Genomic DNA, 25,145 nt, shown 5'->3' on the forward strand with positions numbered 1-25,145 from the left:
TAGAATGAGAAGAAAAAATGGCTGTAGCCATGCTCATTGTACAGTTGACAATGGGCCCCACTCAAAAGGAAAGATTCTTCTGTATGGGAAACAAAAAGAATGTTAAGTATTTCCTCGAGGCTTTTGAGCATATTTATCGTAAAACCTTTTTATTAGCCTGTCCACTTTCACATTGATATATTTCACCCACATAGCTTCTGATAGGTACTGTAACAAGGTACTGTAACTTTCCCTTGTACACCCTAGAATCAAGAATTCGTTTTATTTCATAATGTGTCTCCCCCTCTACAACTACTGGACCTGGCAGCTTCTTTGGAATAGGTCTTAAAGTGGATTCAGACACAGGTTTCAACAAACTACAATGCCACATAAGGTGGACTTTCCCCCAACAATCATGGAAGTTTCAATTCCACCGTAACAGTGCTTATGATTTTTGTGATGGAAGAAGGACCAAGGAACTTTGGCCCCAATTTTCTGCTGGGTAACTTTAATCTTAAACAAATTACCCAACATAAAAAGGGTTTCGAGGAGAGCGTCGTTTATCTGCCTGCTCCTTGTAAACGTTAGTCAATGCTCTCTTCACATTCACCCAACCCCCCTGGAAAGACATCACTCTTTCATCCAAAGTCTGGGAGGTAGGAGGCTCAGGTACTCAGGCATAGGACCCAGATTGTTGGGGGCAATTAAGCTGACTTTGTAATAATGCCGCTTGGGGTGTGTGTGAAAGCCCTAATAAGCAGGCATATACATAGAATGAAGGCTACTGCTAAATTTGTAAGCTGCCCTGAGTCTTCGGAGAATGGCGGGATATAAATGGAATTAAAATAAAAAATAAATAAATAAATTATTTCTGCTTTCTTTGCTCAAAAGAATATTTTTCAATGTTAATTTATGCCAGACATATCAAACACAAGGCCCGGGGGCCGGATCCGGCCCGCGAAGTGGTTTCATGTGGCCCGCAAAACCATCCTGGAAACAGTGAGGGAATGGCCCCCACTGCCTTGGCCCTGGCCCAGAGACCCTCCTTCTGCCAGAGACCCTCAGATCTGTTCCACTCCTGCCCAGGCCCCCATAGGCACCCTTGTTGCGAACGATGTAGAGCTGGCCACACCCACCCAGTAGGCCATATGCACTCTAGCCACGCCTACCCAGTAGGCCACGCCCACCCTGGCCACACCCACCCGGCCCCCTGAGGGCAACCGCAATGCTGATGCGGCCCTCAATGAAATTGAGTTTGACACCCCTGATTTATGCCAAGGAAGAGCATGTTGAAATAACAAAAAGGTTATAAAAATAAAATGATCTGAGTTGAACTTTATTTTTCAGAGTTTGAATTAACATTATTACCCATTATTTCAGTGATACCTTGACTTAATGGACCTCAGATACAATGGATATTACTATACAGACTTCACCCCCTTTCGATGGTTTATGACTTGTCTTGTGTATCAAGGTTTTACTGCATTATGATGATGATACAGTAGCTTGGTTCTAATATGCAAAAGTGCCAAATATATTGGTTTAATATGTTCACAAGTTTAGGCAATTTAGAACTATAGAAATTTACTACACGGTATTTGTGCTGGTGCTTCCAAAAAAAGCTCAGGAATGGAAGAAATAGAAACCACCAATGACAGTTTCAAATGAGATTAATATATGATTCTTTTATTACTCCTATACAATTGGCTTTTTAATTATTTCCAAGGCCAGTTCAACATAATTGCTTTTAAATCTTCAAGCAATATAAAATCATAGTATTATTTCATCTCCAGTTCTTTGGAATGATGCTGCTTCTCATTTAATCATCAATCAAAATATATGAAAAACATTTATTATCTTACAAATATTTGTTAAAGCCCAATAGAACAATATTGCTTCATCAATTCAGTAAAGTTATTCAGTAGAGTAGAGTTAATTTAGTTTCTCAACCTTGGCTACTTTAAGGTGTCTGGACTTCAACTCCCAGAATTCCCCAGCCAATATGTTTAGCTTCGGAATTCTGGAAGTTGAAGTCCAGACAGCTTAAAGTTGCCAAAGTTGAGAAAGACTGCAATAGAACCTTTCCATCCATAGAATCTTCTGATGTTATGATTCAGAATGATATTATATTATTTTACTGTGCAAAATTTTACTGTTTTTATGATTTTGTTACATTTCATTATGAGGTTCCTATAAATCCTATTAGCAATTTTGTAAATTTCTTTATGCCAATTGGAAGTATAGTGTCTGTATCTTATCGAAGTAGGAAAAAAACAGTTAAGCTATACTGGGGATAAATAATACTGTCAAACAAATCAATTAACATAAGATTTATTTTAATCTACTTTAGGTGATTTTGTTACCTCCAATAAAATACATTATATTCTTAAAAGAACAGTAATTACCTGACTCCTGGAGGTAACGATAAACCAAGAAATTCACTTCATCGCTGGTTATGCTCATCTTAGCCCCACCTCAATACAATGAGGCTTGCAAGAAGTGTGATCCACGCTCTGTTCAAAGAGGAATAATCAGAAATATATCTTTTGATTGCAATTAATTTTAACTTTAATTTAGAATTTTTAAAGGTAAATGAGCTGTTATTCTGAGTTACAGCTGCATTTAATTGAAATAAACATGAATTATTTAATTGACTGAAAGGTTTAATTGTTGGGTAAAATATGTGTAGCAATAGTAAGTTGACCATTTTGAATGAGATTTTCATTATTTATTTTGAAACTATTCACAAATTTAGATGGTTGTCTCTGTAAAATGAACCCACATACCAGAAAAACCAAATATTGCAAGATAACAGTCAGTTTAAAAGGATCCATCTAGAACAATGACTGGTGATTCTGCAGCTTATATTTTTTTTAAAAAAATTGCATTACAAATAAAATATAATTTTTAACTATGACTATGAATCCAAAGTATATCAAATGGCCTTTAAAATACAATATATAGTCCAATTGTTCCAATGTCTATGTTGCACTTGGACCATTCTTATCACCAAGTTACACCACAATGTTAGACAACAGAATGGATTCTTTACAAATTCTCTACATATATGTGCATACATGTCTCTCCGTTTTGCACTTAGGAAAACATTTATTCATTCAAACTGTTCAGCAATTCCTTCTGCTTAAAGTGACACCTGCTACTTTAAGCTATACTAAGCTACAGGTTTCCTTGAAGCTAAAGGTCAGACATTAGTCTAGCAGATGTCTGTGCATTATTTATGTGAACTTTTCTTTGGAACTATTTGGTGCTTTTATTTCAATGTTGTCATATAATCTATCATCCATACAGATTGATTTCCCCCTGCAGTTTTACAATCATGGTAAATTAGAACTCTTCTTCCTAGGTATTAATTATACTTACTGCAGTAATTTGTACTTTGCACAATAGGGATAGAAATTTGCTTTTATTTCCTTCTATTGTATTTCCTAACAGAAAAATATTTCTGTTATTTCTGTTATTTTCAGTAAAAGTTTCTTTGGAAAGGACATGGATTACTTTATAATTAAAAATGATTAAAAAGTCCATGTAGAATATCCAATTGTAGAGAAATCTGTAATATAGAAAGACATAAATGCATTCAGTGGCAAGACAGCTAAAAATTGGTACATTATCTCTTTTAAGTGTTCTTAAAGCTTAGTCCACATCCATAGGTTTGTTTATTCTGAAAAAACTCTTATCAGAATAATATAAGAAAATGACATTTTTAGTTCTGACAGCAGATATATCAATGACACTAGGAATAATAATTATGTTACAATATCAATATCACACAACCACAGGTAATCCCTGAGTTAAGAACATTCCCTTAGCGAACGTTCGAAATTATGTGTTTATGAACAAGTCCCAAAATTATGAATATTGCAGTACCACTGCAGTCGTTCACCCTTATGAATGACCGCAGAGGCACTGCAACATTCACCCTGACTATTCCCACCCCCTGCCAGGTCTCCATAGGCACTAGGCCTGTGGATATTAACCTTGCAAAGATTAGAGAGGCTTCAGTTTCTTAGCCTGTTTCGGTGCTTCAAGTCTTCAGTGCATTCGCAGAAAATGGAGACCTAAAGTACTGCAAGATCATGTGATATCAGTAGTGCGAGATTTTATGCTACTGATCTTACGTGATTTCACGGTACTTAAGGACACTATTCTCTGCACACGGAGGCCTGGACAAGATCTGTGGCAGGCCTTCTGGAGGGAAGGCCTAAAACATTGAAACTTTCTCTCCATTTGCAAAGCCTTTTGCTATCTTTACAAAAGGCCTCTCCCGCGAGAACGGAGCCCCAGTTTAGAATAGAATGGAGCTGGAAGAGACCTTGGAGGTCTTCTAGTCCACCCCCCTGCTCAAGCAGGAGAACCTATACAATCTCGGACAGATGAATGTCTAGTCTTAGAAATCTCCAATGATGAACCGCCAGTGATGCACACATTGCCCCTGGCCTCCGTTTTTGCCAGCAGAGGCCTTCAGGCAAGGCCTATGCCACTGAGAATGGAGCCCCGGATTCACCTGCACATGGAGCACTGGCCTATTCCACTGAGAATGCATCCTGGCCTGTGTTTTCACTGGCAGAAGCCTTCAGGAAAGGCCTCTGTCGGTGAAAACAGAGGCCGTGGATGATGCGCACCTCAACTTGGGGCTCCATTCTCAGTGGCAGAGGCCTCAAGGAGGCCTTTGCTGCCAAGAACAGAGGCTTAGAACAACGTATACTCCCTCTGAGGGCTCCATTTTCACCAGCTGCCGAGAACAGAGGACCAGAGCAACCGCGCACTCCCTCCACGGGCTCTGTTTTTGCCAGCAGAGGCCTCAAGCCATAGGCGTGCAGGTGAAACTCGAAAAATTAGAATATCGTGCAAAAGTTCATTTATTTCAGTAATGCAACTTAAAAGGGGAAACTAATATATGAGAAAGTGCGTATAGTCAAGGCTATGGTCTTTCCAGTTGCAATGTATGGTAGTGAAAGTTGGACCATAAGAAAGGCTGAGCGCCAAAGAATTGAGGCCTTTGAACTGTGGTGCTGGAGAAGACTCCTGCGAGTCCCTTGGACTGCAAGGCGATCAAACCGGTCAGTCCTAGAGGAGATCAATCCTGACTGCTCTTTAGAAGGCCAGATCCTGAAGCTAAAACTCAAGTACTTTGGCCACCTAATGAGAAGGAAGGACTCCCTGGAGAAGAGCCTAATGCTGGGGAAGATCGAGGGCAATAGAAGAAGGGGACGACAGAGAATGAGGTGGCTGGATGGAGTCACTGAAGCAGTAGGCGTGAGCTTAAATGGACTCCAGAAGATGGTAGAGGACAGGAAGGCCTGGAGGAATGTTGTCCATAGGGTCGTGATGGGTCGGACACGACTTCGCAGCTAACAACAACAATATATGAGATAGACTCATTACATGCAAAGCAAGGTAGTTCAAGTCGTGATTTGTCATAATTGTGATGATTATGGCGTACAGCTCATGAAAACCCCAAATCCACAATCTCAGAAAATTAGAATATTACATGCAATCAATAAAACAAGGAGTGTACATAGAACAATATCGGACCTCTGAAAAGTATAAGCATGCATATGTACTCAGTACTTGGTTTGGGCCCCTTTTGCAGCAATTACTGCCTCAATGCGGCGTGGCATGGAAGCTATCAGCCTATGGCACTGCTGAGGTGTTATGGAAGACCAGGATGCTTCAATAGCGGCCTTCAGCTCTTCTGCATTGTTCGGTCTCATGTCTCTCATCTTTCTCTTGGCAATGCCCCATAGATTCTCTATGGGGTTCAGGTCAGGCAAGTTTGCTGGCCAATCAAGCACAGTTATCCCACAGTCATTGAACCAGGTTTTGGTGCTTTTGGCAGTGTGGGCAGGTGCCAAGTCCTGCTGGAAAATGAAGTCAGCATCCCCATAAAGCTCGTCTGCAGAAGGAAGCATGAAGTGCTGCAAAATCTCCTGGTAGACGGCTGTGTTGACCCTGGACTTAATGAAGCACAGTGGACCAACACCAGCAGATGACATGGCTCCCCAAATCAACACAGACTGTGGAAACTTCACACTGGACTTCAAGCATCTTGCAGTGTGTGCCTCTCCATTCTTCCTCCAGACTCTGGGTCCTTGGTTTCCAAATGAGATGCAAAAGTTGCTCTCATCAAAAAAGAGGACTTTGGACCACTGAGCAACAGACCAGGTCTGTTTTTCTTTAGCCCAGGTAAGATGCTTCTGATGTTGTTTGTTGTTCAGGAGCGGCTTGACAAGAGGAATACGAGATGTCCAGGATCTGTCTGTGTGTGGTGGCTCTTGATGCACTGACTCTAGCCTCAGTCCACTCCTTGTGAAAGTCCCCGACACTTTTGAATGGCCTTTTCCTGACAATCCTCTCCAGGCTGCGGTCATCCCTGCTGCTTGTGCACCTTTTTCTTCCACACTTTTCCCTTCCACATAACTTTCTATTAATGTGCTTTGATACAGCACTTTGGGAACATCCACCTTCTTTTGCAATTACCTTTTGAGGCTTTCCCTCCTTATGGAGGGTGTCAATGATAGTTTTCTGCACAACTGTCAGGTCATTAGTCTTCCCCATGATTGTGATTCCTACTGAACCAGACTGAGAGACCATGTAAAGGCTCAGGAACCCTTTGCAGGTGTTATGGCTTAATTAGCTGATTAGAGTGGGATACTTTGAGCCTAGAATATTGCACCTTTTCACAATATTCTAATTTTCTGAGATTGTGGATTTGGGGTTTTCATGAGCTGTAAGCCATAATCATCACAATTATGACAAATCACGGCTTGAACTATCTTGCTTTGCATGTATTGAGTCTATCTCATATATTAGTTTCCCCTTTTAAGTTGCATTACTGAAATAAATGAACTTTTGCACAATATTCTAATTTTTCGAGTTTCACCTGTATAAACACTTTTCGGCCAGAAGCTAAAAGCTTCTGGGGGGCATTTCATGAGACTTCAGGTACCCATCCGCTTTTGCAGGGAATGGGTGCCTGACTTCCCCACGAGATCAAGGCATCCAGAAGCTTCCAGTCTCTGCACGAAAAGTGTTTGCATATTATCAGGAGGCTTGAAGCAATGTGATTTCACTGTCCCACATCTCCCTTCAGCATGCAAATGCTTTTCTGCGCTGAGCCTGGAAGTCTTTGGAGGAAACTCACTGATGCTGCCTGCTGTTCCAGAAGTCAGAGAAGCCGTGCAGGGTGTGCTCATCCTGCTCTCTCTGGGAGCAGACAAAGAAACAGAGAAGCTGTAGAGGAGACAGATCTTCACAAGGTAAGTGATCCGGCCTGGCAGGATGGGGGGGCAATGGTGGGGACCCAGGGGAAGGAGAATGAGGTATCTCAGTGGGTCAGGGGAGGCCTTGGGTGGTCTGAAGCAGATGTCCTGGTCCATCACTAGGCCCCCATGGCCTTCCCCACCCTAAGATATCTCGTGCACTTAACGAGCTGGGCATTTGATTAGCACATGTGTGGGCGGAAACAGGGAGTGATCGCCTTCAAGATATGATATTCACTCCTACGAGTCCTCGAATTACAAATGGCATGGGCAGGCTCCATTACGTTTGTAACTTGAGGACTACCTGTATATCACAGCAAAACAGACATTTAATTGGAAAGAACTTACAATGAACCATTTGTAAGTCTAATAAACAATACCAATTAACATATCAATTATATCTTCATATTTATTATTTCCATGTCCAAAATACCCATTTTCTGCTGCTGGTACTGTTTTCTACTATTACACTACTATTGCTACTGATGCCAACCAATACAACTGAAGGTAACAGAAAAAATTGCTAAGATTGACGTTGGCCTATCTTTGGAACAATATTCAGTATCAATGTATGGGAGAATGAGGCACAAAATATACACTACGGCTTGAAAAAATATTTTAGACACAGGTACCTTTCAATGTACTGTTTAAACTCTAACTTATCTCAACATTTTCAGGATTCCTAAAACATCTTTGTTTTTTTCTTTGAGAGTTTTCTTTCTCTGACTGCTTTTCTGAACCATCACCATAGAATCTGCATTATCTTTACTGCTCTGTCTACTGCTTTACAATGATTTTATCAATGTTGCATTGACACTCTTTGATGCCCCCAATAAGTTTTCAATACCTATCAGTGATCTCTTTCTATTTAAGAAGATCATTTTTATCAGAATGCCCTAAAAGCAGGGATGAAGAAAGACAGTTGTTTTAAAACTTTACAGGAAGTATGGATAATCTGTATTGGCTGAAATGACATAAAATATCTGAAAACTCCATAATCATATCAGTTCTTAGGCTGATGAAAACTCCCAAACAACTCTTGAAGCTGCCTTCATTCTCAGTCATCCTCTTTCCTCACACATTTTGTTAACCATACTGAATTAAAGGGCTTACAGCAGAGGTTCCCAACCCTTTGGGTACCAGGGACCGATTCCATGGAGAAAGGTTTTCCCATGGACCACAGAGGGCATGGTTTTGTGTGCTGCCTGCATCCCACAGAGCTTTGCTTGTTTGTGCAGACCACTTGTTGGCATGCTGCAGCCTGGTACTGGTCCATGGACCGGGGGTTGGGGACCCCTGGCTTACAGGGTTATAAAAAGGGAGGTTTTTTAAAACTGTATACTAAACTTTAAAACAAGTTTTATAAAATCAAAGTGTTCTTTTATTAAAAGACAAGCAACAGAGGTCTAATTTATAAATAAAGCATAAGATTCAATTGTGCCAGTAAAATTATTGGCATTTCAAGTCACTGTTTTACAAGTAAACAAACTGAGCACCAAAGACATTGCTGTAGTCAACAACACTACTAAGTGTGGCTGAAACCAGATTAAAATGCAGTTGAGTAACAATTAAGAAAATAAAATTAAAATACAACAAAACATAAGGTATATTTTAAAGCTAAATAATAATAAATTTAGTGACCAGTAACTGAAATTCCAGGTTTGTGACTTTCCTACATGTTCATTTGATGCAGTAAGATTGCTTGGTGCTGCCCCAGCACAGGTTGAGCAGGAGGACCTTATGTCAGGAACTCTCCCTCAGTGTGAGCTACAACAGTGCCAGGCAACCTTCCTCTGCAATTAAACTCAGGAAGCAAGCTTGGGATTTTCCTGGACAGCACTGTAGCCAGCCAGCCTTGCACTGGTAACTGACTGGCTTTAAACCCCAAAGCTTCCAACGCACAAAGGAGCCCTTCCCCCACAAAACAGGTTGAATTAGTTTCTCTCTTCTTTTCAAAAAGGCTGAATTTTCCTCCCTCCAAAAGACGTTGCATCCATTTCTCCCTCCAAGAGTTTCAAATAAGTTAAATTTCAGGCTGCAGAAAGTCTATGATCAATGTTAACTTTCTAAAAATTTCAGGTTTAGAATAATAATTCAAGCTTAAATAAGTTCAGAATATAATGCATCCAAGGAAGGAAGGAAGGAAGGAAGGAAGGAAGGAAGGAAGGAAGGAAGGAAGGAAGGAAGGAGAAAAAAAATTAAACAGGCAATCTAAATTGTCTTTTGTATAATGCTTCCTTTTTCCTTTTATTTTAATTATTTTTTATCACATAAAATTCCCCTGCCAAAAAAAAAAGAAATAAAAAAATTCCTACTTCTGAGATTTAAGAACTTTGGTTAATCTTTCTGAAATATGAAATACTTTGATATTAATACAGTATATTAGCTTATGCAATCAAGGTGTAGAAAAACAGCACCCCCCGAGAAATAAATATTTTGGGGAATATTAAAAAGTCAGATTATATTTTCCCAAAGGATCTTAAAAGGTAGAAAAGCAGGCCCAGTTTTCTTAATAGCCCCAGGCAGAGACCAGGTTTGCAGAAATGCAGATATGATAACCCTATTCGGAAAGGTTGGGGCCAGGAAGCTTGGAGCTGATGAGATTAGAAAGACAAAGACCCCTAAAATCTACATACCCCCACCCAAACTCTAAAGACATGATCTTTAGGACATAATAGGATTAACTCACCAATACCAAAAAAGACACACTCAAAAAGCTCAGGTCAAAGTTTATGCCACAGGAACAGGAAACAACTCCAAACATAAAAGCCCAAGAAGGTATTAAAAACCCAGCATCATGAGGTCAGCTTTCCCAGAGTCACATATCTGTCTGGCTCTGCTCTTCAATAAACTACAACCTTCTTTCTAAAGCAGTCTCCATTTTGCTTATTCCTGGCTTGGACCGGACCCTCAAGAAGGAAAGGTGTGAGAACAATTGGATCACACTACTGAAGTTAAAAGAAGTTAGAAAAGTTAGTAACAGTAACAATATATATTTGATTATAATTATGTTCCAACATTGAAAAATTGAATTTATTAATTGAATTGAATTTATTAAATTTATATGCCGCCCTTCTCCCTAAGGACTCGGGGCGGCTCACAACAATAAAAAGTTAAAAACATAAAATACAAAATTTAAAAAAGAATTAAACAATGAAGTAAATACATAACAATAGTCAACTATCCACTTTATGTGACAAACTGTCAAACTTTTGATATCAGTATTAATGGCTTCCATTAATTAGGCTATGATAATATATAGCAATATAGGGATGCGGTGACTCAGTGGGTTAGGATGCTGAGCTTGTCGATCAGAAGGTCGGCAGTTTGGCGGGTCGAATCCCGAGTGCCGCATAACAGAGTGAGCACCTGTTACTCGTCCCAGCTTCTGCCAACCTAGCAGTCCGAAAGCACGTAAAAATGCAAGTAGAAAAATAGGGACCACTAGGGTGGGAAGGTAACAGCATTCCGTGCGCCTTTGGCATCTAGTCATGCTGGCCACATGACCATGGAGACGTCCTCGGACAAGCGCTGGGTCTTCGGCTTTGAAACGGAGATGAGCACCAGCCCCTAGAGTTGGAAACGACTAGCACGCATGTGCGGGGGAACCTTTACCTTTACCTTTTAATATATAGCAAACAATGGCAGAAACAAAATTATGTGATAGTATCTGTGACAGCTTCATGTAGTATTCATCTAAATAGGAAGATATCATTGATTGAACATTTTAAAAAGATGCACCCAACTGAAAGCAGTTGACATGTCATTTGATTGCTAAAACAGTGAAAACAAATTCCAATTCATATAATTTGATGTTAAAATGGTAAATATGTTCAAAAATATTCAGATGAGGTAATAGGAGTACAAATGTGTACTTAACAAAAAAGGAACAAGTACCGGAAGAGGAAGTGCTTAATTTCATTTGTTCGTTGAAAATATGTCATAAGCATATTCTGGGAGTTGAAGTCCACAAGTCATAAAAGAGCCAAGGTTGCCTACACCTGATCTAAATTTTCTTTCAGTCATAAAATACAGCTCAGTGATCTGAAATTATCTGCAATATTCTCAAAGGAAGAAATAAACTATATATGATAATAAGCATGTGACATATTTTGAAGGAACATGAAAATCCTTTATCAAGATTTGTTAGTACTTATTGTTTAAATATGAACAAAATCTGTTTGCTAGCAGAGAAGTTTGACAGAAAATTTATATTTACAAATTATCTCTGGTTATAAGAATGCAAAGATTAGATAGTCAAGAAAGTATCCACCATCCTACTGAACTGATGAGTTGTTAATATATTTATAACATAAAGCTGCATATATTTATTTTCCAAATGCAACTGCTTTATACCATGGTATGCCACACCAGTAAACAATTAAAATTATGTATCCTCTTACCTTAATAGATAGTGCCAGCTATGTTAAAATGCAGCAGCTAATAGAATTGTCCAACTTATTTGAATTAGAATACTTATATGTGTCAAGCTACGAAACCTACTGTCTTTAGGACTGCTGTAATGCATATTATAGCTTGTTTACAGTATTGTGGGGGGAGACATTTGGATCCACAGGTGTTCCTTACCAATGGGAAAGCCAAAGCCACTGAAGAGTTGTTTTGGCGACTAAAGTTTTTTCCTCATAATAATTACTGGAAGATATATTGGACAATATGTTCTGAACTGTCAGAGAGGAGAGGGAAAGTTTCACTCTTTTAACTATCTGCTTCCTGCCACTTTCTTAGAGCTAGTTTCCTTTCTTTCTTATCCATTTGCTAATGCCTAATAAAGTTTACATTAGAGAGCGCAATGTCTCTGGTGTTTTGCTTCATTGGGCTTCTCAGCAAGAATTTGATAATATGACTTAAGAACCAAAACCCTTTCTCCAGAGAATTATACTTACTGAAATGCAAAGTAGTTTGAGTTTGAAATCTTCACCATTTCAAAATCAAAACAGGTTGCTACCACATCAAAGTAAATGTTTTGGTGTTCTTATCACCTTTTAAAAAGCGGCCTAAGTTTGAAATTAGTTTTGGAAGCTCTTTTGCTGTTGCTCAGTTATTTTTGACTCTTGTTGCCCCAATATATATTGGTTTGCCAAGATTGTTTGTCAGCACAACTGCTTCTCTTAATACTTGTAAGCTTACACATATGTTGTCAGTGATAGTATTTGACAATCTTATCTGAGGTAGGCTTATTTTCAATTGTCTTCAATTTACTCAATTGTTGAGGTCTTCTCTACTGACCTTTGCCTTCACCTTATATGTCCAAAATATTCATTTGACATTGAATGACTTGTTCTTCTAGTCTAGGGTATTTTCAACAATTTTCTCCAGTAACACAATCATAATTCAGAAGCATCAATTTCTGGTGATTTCATTACTGAATTTTTAACTAGGATATATAGAATTTGACAATGTAGTATCTCAGCATATAGAATTTGACAATGTAGTATCTCAGCTCCTTAGTATTTTGTTTAGTTTTGTCATAATGAAAGACATCTATTTAATTATTGTGTTTGCTATTCTGATGAATTTTGATTCTAGGAAGACAAAGTCTGTTTCAGTTCAATTTCTTCTCGCTTCTTTGGTTTCTCATTGCTGGTTGACATAACTTTTTTCAAAAATGCTAACTGTACTAAATCAGTAGCATCTTCTTTCACATTCAACAAAACCTCTCTGACTTCCTGCCAGAAAGTCTGTATTTATGAGGATTTATTTATGTATGTCACAGATTAAATGATTATGCACCTTCAGTTCAATGTCAAATTTTAGCAACCACAAAGGTAGAATTTTTTCAGGATGATCTGTCCCAATCTCCAACATTACACCCATCACAGCTGTAATCAAATTAATCTAGCTATGTGTATTATACATAGCTGGATCTTTTCATAAATATATTCAAAATACAGTAATTTGAACCTGGTTATTTGTGCCTTCAATAAAAATTCTGGATTGATTTGTTCTAGGATTGTTTGTTCGTTTTCTTGGCTCTGAGTATTTTTAGAAGTCTTCTCCAACACCAAAGTTCAAAAGCATCAATATCTTTTCTATCCTGCTTCTTCAAAGTCCGGCACTAGTGCTCCTAATCTCAGCTCGTAACCTGTATAAAAGACACCTGGGAGCCAGAAATCTTGCTGATTGAAAGGGGATCAAATACTTATTTCACTCATTAAAATGCAAATTAATTTATAACTTTTTTGAAATGCATTTTTCTGGATTTTTTTGTTGTTATTCTGTCTCTCACTGTTAAAATAAACCTACCATTAAAATTATAGACTGATCATTTCTTTGTCAGTGGGCAAATGTACAAAATCAGCAGGGGATCAAATGCTTTTCCCCCCTCACTGTATCTATATTAATTTCCCCTTGTCTGTTTTTTTTAATTTTGGTAAAACTTGTTACAATGAAGAAAGAAATCACGTTAAAAGCATATGGGTTGCATAAATAAATAAAGCTTTGTCTCACTCCTTTGTTGAATGGGAGCCAGTTTGTTCTCTCATGTTCTGCCCAGATTGTGGTTTCTTGTCTTGTACATAGGTTTCATATAGGACAATAAGATGTTCTGGGATTCACATTTTCCTAAGCACATTCTGTAGCTTAAAATTATTGACACAAGCAAAGATCTTTCTGTAATCAATGAAGCTCATGATGACTCTTTCTTACTATTCTTTGCTTTTACAGCAATAATGTACAAGATGTTCTTGTAAATAGGGTATGTCTTCTAAGGTATCTTAGATATTGATCACTGAAAAGATAATGTATAGCATTTCACTTCTAACTTTTTTATCTGCTTTGAATCAGTTACTACAGTCTATTAGCATCCTTTAACATAACAATTTGAAGTTGGAACCTTCTTGTCAGTACAGAGATGTTTCAAAACTTCTCGTTTTCTGTATCTGTTTCCATATTTAAAATTTAGTTTTCAGTTAACAACAGTAATAGGAACTGGAATTTCTGTTACTAAGCAATGCAACTGTACAGCATGATGCCATATAACCATGATGATTAGTGATGACAATTTTGGATGTCTTCAATTACCATCATTAAGCAAGGAACACGTGTCATTGTGACTTCCAATTTCTGCCAGCTTCCCCCTTGACATTGCTGGTGAGATGCTGGCAGAGAAGGTAGCAAATGATGATCATGTGACTGCAAGACTATGTGACATCAGGACTGGTTGTTTGGGCTGAATTGGAGTCACATGACCATGGAAGCACTGGCTGGAACACTGCAGACCAGTCATAACTACTGCTTGTTCAGTGCTGGTGTTCTCTTATTTTCACATCAACACTCACAAATAAGTATACAGCTTTGCAAAGTTCGTTATGGGTTTCTCAAGCAAAAGAACAAACAAAAAAGGAAATGTATCTGCAAATACACCTGTGCATGCAGGCACACACATATAAACATAAACAAGTCCCTAAAAGTCCATCAAGCTTGCCTTGAAAGAAAGTCCAAATCCAAAGCAGCAGGCACAAGAATGGTCAGGCAAAGTCCAAGGTCCAAATATCATCGCAGGGTAATCAGCTGGTTCAAGTCCAGAATTTCTTATGGAATAGAATAGAATAGAATAGAGCTGGAAGGGACCTTGGAGGTCTTCTACACCAGCTTCCTGCTCAAGCAGGAGGACCTATACTATCTCAGACAGGTGATTGTCCAGTCTCTTTTTAAAAACTTCCAGCGATGGAGAGCTGACGATTTCTGGGGGTAAGCTGTTTAACTGGTTGATTATCCTATCAGGAAGTTTCTCCATAATTCCAGGTTGCTTCTCTCTCTGATCAGTTTCCAACCATTGTTCTTTCTCCCCTCTGGTGCTCTGGTGAACAATCTTACCCCCTCTTCTTGGTGCCCCTCAGATACTGGAATACTGCTATAATGTTTCCCCTATTTCTTCTTTTCTTTAGAATGGCCAAATCAAAGTTCCACAGCCATTCTTCATACGTTTTCCAAACCTTTGACCATCTTAGTTGCTCTTCTCTGAATTTTTTCCAGACTCTCAGCATCTTTTTTTTTTTGATATGGTGACCAAAATTGGCTGCAGTATTCCAGATGTGGTCTTACTAGGGCTTTATAAAGTGGTACTGGTACTTTGTGTGATCTTGATTCTATGCCTCTGTTTATACAACCCAGGTGTCAAGTTTCCGACGTATGGCCTTTTCAAGTGACTCTGAGGCATTGTTTATCTTAAAAGTCCTTTATTTAGACTAATACACCGGCAAATGCTTTCTTGAAGGAAGCTGGAATCTGAAATCTCCGCCTCCTTGCACAATATATTAAACACAATTCTCCACCTTTCTAATTTTGTCATTAATTATATTCTCCAATTGATTTAAATAATCAGTTCCCTTCCGTTAGACAACCCACCAAGTTCTTATCTTCTTTAATGTCATATGGCCTTGAGGCACAATCTTCCTCTCCCAGCCTTAACCCTATCTCTTAAAGCAATACACAAGTTTAACATATGAAATAGCTGCTTCTTCATCTCTTGTCAAGCAAGAACATTCAATGTTAGCAGCGTTGACATCCGGCCCCCCTTACAAAAAGGACAGATCCTGTAATGCAGGGGTATCAAACTCAATTTCATTGAGGGCCACATCAGCATTGCAGTTGCCCTCAGGGGGCCGGGTGGGTATGGCCTGGGTGGGCGTGGCCTACTAGGTGGGCGTGACTAGAGTGTGTATGGCCTACTGGGTGGGCGTGGCCAGCTCTACATCATTCGCATCAAGGGTGCCTATGGGGGCCTGGGCAAGAGTGGGACAGATCTGAGGGTCTCTGGCAGGAGGAGGATCTCTGGGCCAGGGCCAAGGCAGTGGGGGCCATTCCCTCACTGTTTCCAGGATGGCTTCGCAGGCCGCATGAAACCACTTCGCGGGCCGGATCTGGCCCCCGGGCCTTGTGTTTGACATGTCTGCTGTAATGTAAACAAAACACAAGTTAGGAACTGGCTTTTGGTTTGTTGGGGTGTTTCTCATAAAACCTTTTGATAAGTCTCTCAGCTTTCACATCACTAGATTTCACCCAAATGGCTTCAGACAATCGGTATCCCTTCTATTGTACTAGGTACTGCAATTTTCCCTTAAAGATTCTAGAGTCAAGAATACGTTTCACTTCATAACGGGTGTGACCTGCTACTATGAGGGGTCCAGGTGCTTTCTTAGGGGGAGGTCTTAAAGTGGAGGCTCGAAAAGTTTTCTGTAAGCTACAATTGAACACCAGGTGAATTTTTCACAAAAGTCTGGGGAGTTTCAATTTTAATGTGACCGGATTGATGATTTTCACAATGGGGAAAGGCCCCAAGAATTTCAGTCCCAATTTCTTATTGGGTAGTTTGCTGCTTGATGTCCCTGCTGTCCACATCAAAAGCACTTGATTGGCAGACCTGTAGGTGGTCTAGGTCTTTCGGCAGTAAGCAGTCATTGGGGGTTTTCGGGTGGTGGTGGTAGCCATCTGGGTTCTGGCTTTGGCACAGCTTCAGGTGGGAGAGGCTTTTTATAGCAGACGAGCTGAACATCTAATTTCACCGCTGCCTGGTACCATTCATGCAGCTGGTCGGGCACAGCTCTGTAGATACATGTCTGAGAAAGGTGGTCGTCTAACCCTTCTTTAAAAAGATGAATTATTGATTGCTATCCAACCTGCCATCTTTCGAAACTCCCAAATGTACTCTAGGGCAGGCCGGCCAGCTTGCTTTATCTTATGGATTTGTTCTTCCGGTTTGAGGGCAATGGATGTGTCCTCAAATCTTTCCCTCAGCCCGAGGAGGAAAAGGTGGGGGTCCTCCAATTCAGGGGCCTGCTTGTTATATAAATTGTTCAACCATTTGCATGCTTCTCCTTCTAGGATGGATGCAATCACATCGACCATCGCACCCGGGTCCGGATAGAGATGACCCCAGCGATTCAGATGAGAGCGAATGTAGTTGTGGAAGAAAATCAGTTTCTCTGGGTCCCCATCAAAGGTTTCTCTGAAGGGTGGGCTCATCATTGGTTCCTGGGCCCCCCATTGCTGCTGGCCCCCTCCTGGTTGTTGGTTCAATGGCTGCCAGGGCCCCCATTGCTGCTCTTGGACACCCAAATGCTGTCTATCCCATTGGTGCTACTGTAGGCCCAGGGGTTGCACATTTGGACCCTGCTGCTGCTTCCCCTGCCATGGTGGTCTGAGGGGACGGTGCTGCTGGTCAGCGGGACATTGTAGCACCACCTGCTGTTGTGGGCCCCTCAATGGTTGTTGGACAGATGGGGGTTGCTGTTGTCTACTCTGGATTTTGGCTGCAGGGAATAGTGGCGCCCTCTGCTGCTGATCTACTAAGAGAGGTGTTAGTCTCAAATGCTGTGGTGCCTCCCACACTTGCGGGTCCCTCAGTGGTTGCTCAGCACTCGGGGGTGGTGACCAGTCTGCTTGGGACTGTTGTCCCCCAATTGGCTGTTGCTTTTCAGGCTTCTGCAACACCCCAATCTGCTGATTTAGGCTCAGTGGTTGCTGCCCCTCCTTCTGTGGGGGCTGTCATACTCCCCACTGCTGAGGGGCCCTAGTTCCTCTTCTTCTGTGGGACTGGAAGCCCTAAGAGGGAACTCCAGGGGTTGGAGGGCCGTTAGCTCTGTGAAAAGGGGGATGGGGGCTTCTTTTGGCAGGAACTGTTCTGTGCTTCTCACTTTTAGTTCTTCAAACCTTTCTGCTAAATTAGAGCCTGGGTGGAGCAGTGGGCTAATGCCTCCTTAAGTAACACCAGCTGCCTGCAATTAGTGCAGGTTCGCATCCCACCAGGCTCAAGGTTGACTCAGCCTTCCATCCTTCCGAGGTAGATAAAATGAGGACCCAGATTGTTGGGGGCAATAAGCTGATTTTGTAATAATGCCGCTTGGGGTGTGTGTGAAAGCCCTAATAAGCAGGCATATACATAGAATGAAGGCTACTGCTAAGCTTGTAAGCCGCCCTGAGTCTTCGGAGAAGGGCGGGATATAAATGGAATTAAAATAAAAAAAATAAAAAAATAAATTGTCAATTGATTGGCTTTGGGCTGCAGATGGATATTTCCACTCACCCAAGTATTCGATCTCAGCTGGCCTGGCCGCTCCCCACTGGTCTAGAGAATACGATGTGCAGGATTCTCTTTGTTGTCGTCCGACCTCCTCTGCCTTTGAAGCCCTTGGGGATGGCAAGGCTGCTTCGAGGTGCCTGGAATCTCTGCTGGGCTTAATCCACCCTGACGACCAAACCAATTCTCCTGGCTGTTTGGGTCTAGCTCCCAAGTGGGAGGATTGCTGAAACTCTTTCCCTGCCAGCTTCTCTGCTGGCCCTTCCCCCGCTGGGGTGGCTGCTGATGCCGGGGAGATGGCTTCAGGCAATTTTTCTTCCTCCATGATGGGATCTTCCCCAACTCTTTGCCAGACTGCCTCCCAAACCTGGAGACAGCGATGGGAGGTCGGGACTCCCTAATTAGTTTAAAAAGTAGGAGGATTCCAGCTTGATGTCAAGTTACCGACGTATGGGCTTTTCAAGTGACTCTGAGGCATTGTTTTCCTTAAAAGTCCTTTATTTAGCCTAATACACCGGCAAACGCTTGCTCAAAGGAAGCTGGAATCTCCACCCCCTTGCATAATATATTAAACACAATTCAACACCCTTCTAATTTTGTCATTAATCATATTCTCCAATTAATTTAAAGAATCAGTTCTCTTCTGTTAGACAACCCGCCAAGTTCTTATCTTCTTTAATGTCATATGGCCTTGAGGCACAATCTTCCTCCTCCCAGCCTCCCAGCCTTAACCCTATCTCTTAAAACAATACACAAGTTTAACATATGAAATAGCTGCTTCTTCATCTCTTCTCAAGCAAGAACATTCGATGTTAGCAGCATTGACACCAGGATTGTATTAGCTTTTTTGGTTGCTGCTGCACACTCCTGGCACATAGTTATGTGATTGTCCACCAAGATTCCAAGGTCCCTCTCACAGTTGCTGCCTCCAAGCCAGGTCTTGCCCAATCTGTATTTGTTCCTTTGGTTTTTCCAGCCTAAGTGTAAGACTTTGGTTTTCTCCATACTGAAACTCATTTTGTTGGATAGGACCCATTGTTCAAGTTTGTCAAGATCTTTTTGGATCCTGAGTTTGTCTTCTGGGGTATTGGCTACTCATGACAGTTTGGTGTCATCTGCGAATTTGATGAGTTCCCTTCAATTCCCTCGTCTAAATCGTTTATGAAGATATTGAAAAGTACTGGGCCTAAGACGGAACCTTGTGGTACCACACTGCTTACTTCTCTCCATGTGGATGTAGTGCCATTGAGGACTGCTCGTTGAGTACGGTTTGTCAGCCAGCTACAGATCCATTTGTTGATGTTGTCTATTCCACCTTTTTCTAGCTTACCAAGGAGTATGTTGTGGTCTACTTTGTCAATTGCCTTACTGAAATCTAGGTTTACTAGGTCAACTGCGTTTTGCTGGCCTACTATTTTAGTCACTTTATCAAAGAATGAGATCCGATTGGTCTGGCATTATCTGTTTTTAACAAACCCATGCTGGCTGCTAGTTATGACTTTGTTTATAGTTGTTTGCAGATCTGTTTTTTGATTATCTTTTCTAGGATCTTCTCAGGTATTGATGTTAAACTGATTGGTCTACAGTTTCCTGGGTCCATTTCCCCCCCTTTCTTGAAGATGGGGACCACATCAGCCCTTTTCCAATCCTCGGGTACTTCCCTGGTGCTCCAGGATTTGTGGATGATGTGGTGCAAAGGTTCTGAGATAACATCTGCCAGCTCTGTCAGAACTCTGGAATGTAATCTGTCGGGTCTTGGTGATTTGTATTCGTCAAGATTGGATAGGTGTTCTCTTATCATTTTCTTATTTTGATTTTTGTTTCTAGTATGTCTTTTGCAGTGTTTGTGTGTGTGTGTGTGTGTGTGTGTGTGTGTGTGTGTGTGTGTTGGACTATGGTTTCTTTTTGTGTAAAGACTGATGCAAAGTATGAGTATGGGAATTGCGAAAAGCGATAACCTTAAATTAAGTCTGTTTACCTACAAAGAAAACTTGCTAAAAGCCATAGACAAACTCAAGATAAGGGGGTAATTACATTTGTTTAAAGGGATTAAAATCTATTGAAGCCAACACTTTGGACCCATTGCTAGCCTTTGTGAAACAGACTAAAATATTCCAATAACCAAGGCGCACAAACCGAGCCTCTGAATTACAAAACGCTATAAAAACTGTATAAAAATCCTTATGGTAATCAATTCAAGCAGTTAGCTGACCAGGAACCCACTAGCTTCCAAAATAAACCAACCTCCTTTCCAACATGCTCATCGCTTGGCTTTTCATCAGCACTGATTGCATTCTCCTGGCTGGAGAAAATGAACCAGGTGACCTTTTCTACCAACAACAGCTTCTTCTTCCCTGTCTCTTTTTCCTCCCTGCCTGCTGAGCTCTCCTTCCTTTTTTTATTGAAAAGTTTTACAATACATTTTTGAATACAAAAAACCCCTCCTCCCCCTCCCCTCTCCCCAACCCCCCCAACCCTCCCCTCCCCTCCCCCCTCCCCAACTTCCCAGAGCTGAATACAGGGTATAATAATACAAACAAGCATAATCTAAAATAAGCTAACAACAATAATAAAACATTAACTTTTATCACACTTTAACTCTCCATAGTCAAAATATTAATAAAATAACTACTAACTAAATATACGTCATAAAAATACGCTACTTATTCAAATGCTAAATGAAACTTTTTAGTCCCATATTTATTCTGAATATATTCAATCCATCTTCTCCATTCCACAATATATCTCTGTTGCGATTGATCTTTCAAATATGCTGAAATCTTTGCCATTTCCGCCAAGTTGGAAACTTTCAAAGTCCACTCTTCTATAGTCGGCAGTTCTTCCTTCTTCCAATAGTGTGCCACTAAAAGTCTCGCTGCCGTAATTAAATTCAACATCAACTTTGTATCTATAACAGTAGTATCTGTAATAATACCCAATAAAAACAATTGCAGAGAAAACTTTATCCTTTTCTTAAATATCTTTTGCATATTCCACCAGATTTTAATCCCAAAACCTTTAACCTTTTTACAAGTCCACCATATATGAAAATATGTTGCATCCTCACAGCCACATCTCCAACATTTGGGCTGGCAGTTCGGATACATACTTGCTAATTTTTTAGGGTCTAAGTGCCACCTATAAAACATTTTATAAAAATTCTCTCTTAAATTTTGGGCCTGTGTAAATTTTACATTTCTAACCCAAATCTTTTCCCAAGTGTCCATTGTTATAACTTCTTGAAAATTCTGGGCCCACTTTATTATACAATCTTTAACAAGTTCCATTTCTGAGTCAATTTCTATCAATGCATTATATATCCTTTTTATATGTGCTTGACCTTGATCTCTAATTTGTTTTACCAAATTTTCATCAATCATCGAGAAACCAACTTTCTGGTCCTCTTTCCATCTTGCCTGTAATTGTCCATATTGGAACCAAGTTTCTACAATCTTTTCTTTTAAGATATTATATGGCTTTAATTGCCATACATTCCTTTCTAAACTTAAAATATCCTTATATGTAGTCTCATCATGTTTAAATCTCACATTTATATTTTCTATTGCATGTTTAGGTATTGCCCAAATTGGTATCTTATAATTTAACTTATGTCTATACTTTTTCCAAACTCGCAACAGAGCATACCTTAAAATATGTATCTTAAACACATTATCCACCTTATCATATAATAAATATGCATGCCAACCAAATAACAAATCATGACCCTCAAGATTTAATAATCTCCCTTGTGTTAAATTAAACCAGTCACTTATCGATGACAAAGCAGCAGCCTCATAATATAATTTAAAATTAGGCATTTTAAGACCGCCTCTTTCACGCGTATCTTGCATTATCTTAAATTTAACTCATGGCTTTTCCCTGCCCAAACAAATTTATTAATTCCTTTTTGCCATTCCTCCAAGTTTGAATCCTTTTTAAGTATAGGTATCATTTGAAACAAAAATAAAAAATTTGGCATAACATTCATTTTTACTGCTGCAATTCTTCCCAATAAAGATAATTGTAATTTTTTCCAAGTATCTAATTCTTTTTGTATTTTCCCGCATAACATTTCATAATTATTTTTATATAACTTCACATTTGAGGCTGACAGATATATCCCCAAATATTTGATCTTTTTAACTATTTCAAATCCCGTTAGCTCTTCTATAACAGCCTTTTGTGATACAGTCATATTCTTAGACAATATTTTGGTTTTTTGTATGTTTATCTTAAATCCAGAAACTTTCCCATATAACATTATTATCTCCATCAATTCTACAACTGAATAATCCGGCTGAGTTACTGTAATAACCAGGTCGTCCGCAAACGCCCTCAGTCTATAATCCTGATCTCTTATTTGGATTCGCCTGATTTTATTCGAGTCTCGTATTTTAATCAGTAATATTTCCAATGTTAAAACAAATAATAAAGGTGACAGAGGACACCCCTGCCTTGTACCCTTTTCAATATTACATGGTTCTGTCAAACTATTGTTTACTATAATATGGGCTGTTTGCTTTTGATATATTGCCCTAATAGGTTGTAAAAATCTTTCCCCAAATTCCATTTTCTCTAATACTTTCATCACAAATTGCCAATCCAATTGATCAAAGGCTTTTTCAGCATCCAAAAAGATCAGCGCTGCGGGGATCTGATTATTTCTTTCCAAAAATTCCAATAGATCTACAATGTGTCTCACATTATTCTTCATTTGTCTACCACTTATAAATCCAGTTTGATCACTATGAATCACTTGTTGCATTACCTTCATTAATCTGTTAGCTAAGATTTTTGTAAATATCTTATAATCAGTATTTAAAAGCGATATTGGTCTGTAGTTTTTGGCTTGGGTGGCATCCTGATCTTCCTTCGGGATCAATGAAATAAAAGCAGTTTTCCACGATGGAGGTACCCCTCCTCCCAATTGAATTGTCTTAAACAGTTCCCTTAAAGGTTCTACCATTTCTAACTGTAAATTTTTATAGTAAACAGCAGTCAAACCGTCAGTTCCCGGCGCTTTACCCACTTTTAATTGTTTAATTGCTAAAAAAAATTCTTCGACAGTTATCAATTGGTTCATCCCTTCCTTTTGTTCTTGCGTAAGAACTGGAATATTGGCTTTTATCAAATACTGTATTCATCTATATCTACATCTCTAATTTTATCTCTAGCATACAACTTAGAATAAAAATCAACAAAAGTCTTTTTAATAAGATTCTGCTGATACACTACTTTACCCTTATGTTCTATTCTATCTATATTACAAACTCTTTGCTTCTTCCTTAACAAATAAGCTAACCATCTACCCGGTTTATTAGCATTGCAAAAAGTGTTATGTTTAGCATACCGTAAGTTAGTTGCCACTTGATCTGCCATTAACGTATCAAACTGACCCCTTAATAAAGTAATTACCTCTTTGATCTTCCCATCAGATGGATTCAGAATTAAAGCCTTTTCTTTTTCCTTAATTTCATCCTCTAATTCTTTCCTCTTAAATTCCAGTTTACGTCTATGTTTATTATTCAAATATATTAATACACCTCTCATATAAGCTTTACTTGCATCCCAAACCATCTCAATAGAAGTACCTTTATGCATATTAATTTTAAAAAATTCTTTCATCTGTTTTTTATACTCTTCCATATTTTCCTGGTATCTAAACAAATTTTCGTTTAAACGCCAAGACCGTCTATCTCCATTATCTTTTTTTATCTCCAACCATACTGGACTATGATCAGATATAGTTCTTGGACAAATCTTGATCTTCCTAATCCTAGGAAAAAAATCATTAGTAATTAATACAAAATCGATCCTGGAGAAAGATTGGTGCCTGTCGGAGAAAAAAGTAAAGTCTTTTTCTTGCAAGTTCCTTTCTCTCCAAACATCTCTCAATTCCAAGTCATCCTTCATCTCAAAAAAAGATTTAGGCAGTTTAGCATGACTTGGCATGCTTTTAAAAAGACCTCCCTTGTCCATTTGAACATCCAAGACACCATTCCAATCTCCCATAAAAATACAAGATTTATAATCCCACTGAATAATCTTGCTGTGTAGTAAATTGTAAAAATCTCCTTGCTGTTGATTAGGAGCGTATAGTCCAACCAAAAGCGTTTTCTTGCCTTCTATTAATAATTCAAACATATCTTCCTTGTTTATCTGCTTCAATTAAACTCGCTGTTAAGGTATTCTTAACATAAATAACAACTCCATTTTTCTTATCAGTCACAGAAGCAATAAACTGTGTGCCCAACCTAAAGTTTACCAAGTACTTTTGATCAGCCGCTCGAATATGTGTTTCCTGTAAGCAAATAATATCGTTTTTAAATTACTTTAAATATTGAAATACTTTCTTTCTCTTATGTGGTGAATTTAGACCATTAACATTCCAGGTTAGAAGCTTTGTTGCCATCTTTTGCGACCTGAAACTTTTGGAGCGCCTCTTCCAAAATCACCTGCACTCTCTTTGGCCGTGCTCCTCCCACTGCTTCACTGTAAGTAGGTTTTTGAGGTACCGTCATAACTCTCTGCTGTTCTTGCTCTTGTCTCATTTGTCTAGCTGCAGCGCGTGTCATTCTTTGGTCTCTGACCTCCTCCGTTGATACTGAAATCTGATCCACTCCTGTAACTTTCTGGAATTCTCCATCTTTCAGCTGCGTGACTCCTTCAGCACCTTGTGTACTCTCACTTTGTGGTTGACGCTCTCCTTCACCATTCTTCCTTTTAGATTCCAGAAGTGGTATGGGGACTGCCTTTAAAATGTTAGCATAGAAATCACGTGCCTCTAACACTGTAAGAAGACAATATCTCGTGCCTGCATACATCACCACCATACCTACTGGGAT

The 25,145-nt window shown here is 39.5% G+C and overlaps 1 protein-coding gene across 5 annotated transcripts in view; it reads right to left on the bottom strand.

Moving 5' to 3' along the window:
• The window catches only part of TBL1X (transducin beta like 1 X-linked), a 298,248-nt gene that overhangs the window by 126,585 nt on the left and 146,518 nt on the right, over positions 1-25,145 (bottom strand). For 2 of the 5 annotated variants that reach the window (XM_083362702.1, XM_083362699.1), the window contains exon 3: positions 2,385-2,492. The exons of 1 other annotated variant lie outside the window; for it this stretch is intronic. Coding sequence is in view for 3 of the 4 variants with exons in the window: in XM_083362699.1 (XP_083218825.1) it covers positions 2,385-2,442 (58 nt within the window). In the remaining variant the exon portion in view is untranslated. Of the gene's footprint in view, positions 1-2,384; positions 2,493-3,360; positions 3,551-9,951; positions 10,138-25,145 lie in introns of those variants that run through there. 2 more of the 5 variants (XM_083362700.1, XM_083362698.1) reach the window with 2 other exon arrangements.

Source organism: Vipera ursinii (genome assembly GCF_947247035.1).
Source record: "Vipera ursinii genome assembly, chromosome: 4".
In the NCBI taxonomy this organism is placed as follows: Eukaryota; Metazoa; Chordata; class Lepidosauria; order Squamata; family Viperidae; genus Vipera; species Vipera ursinii.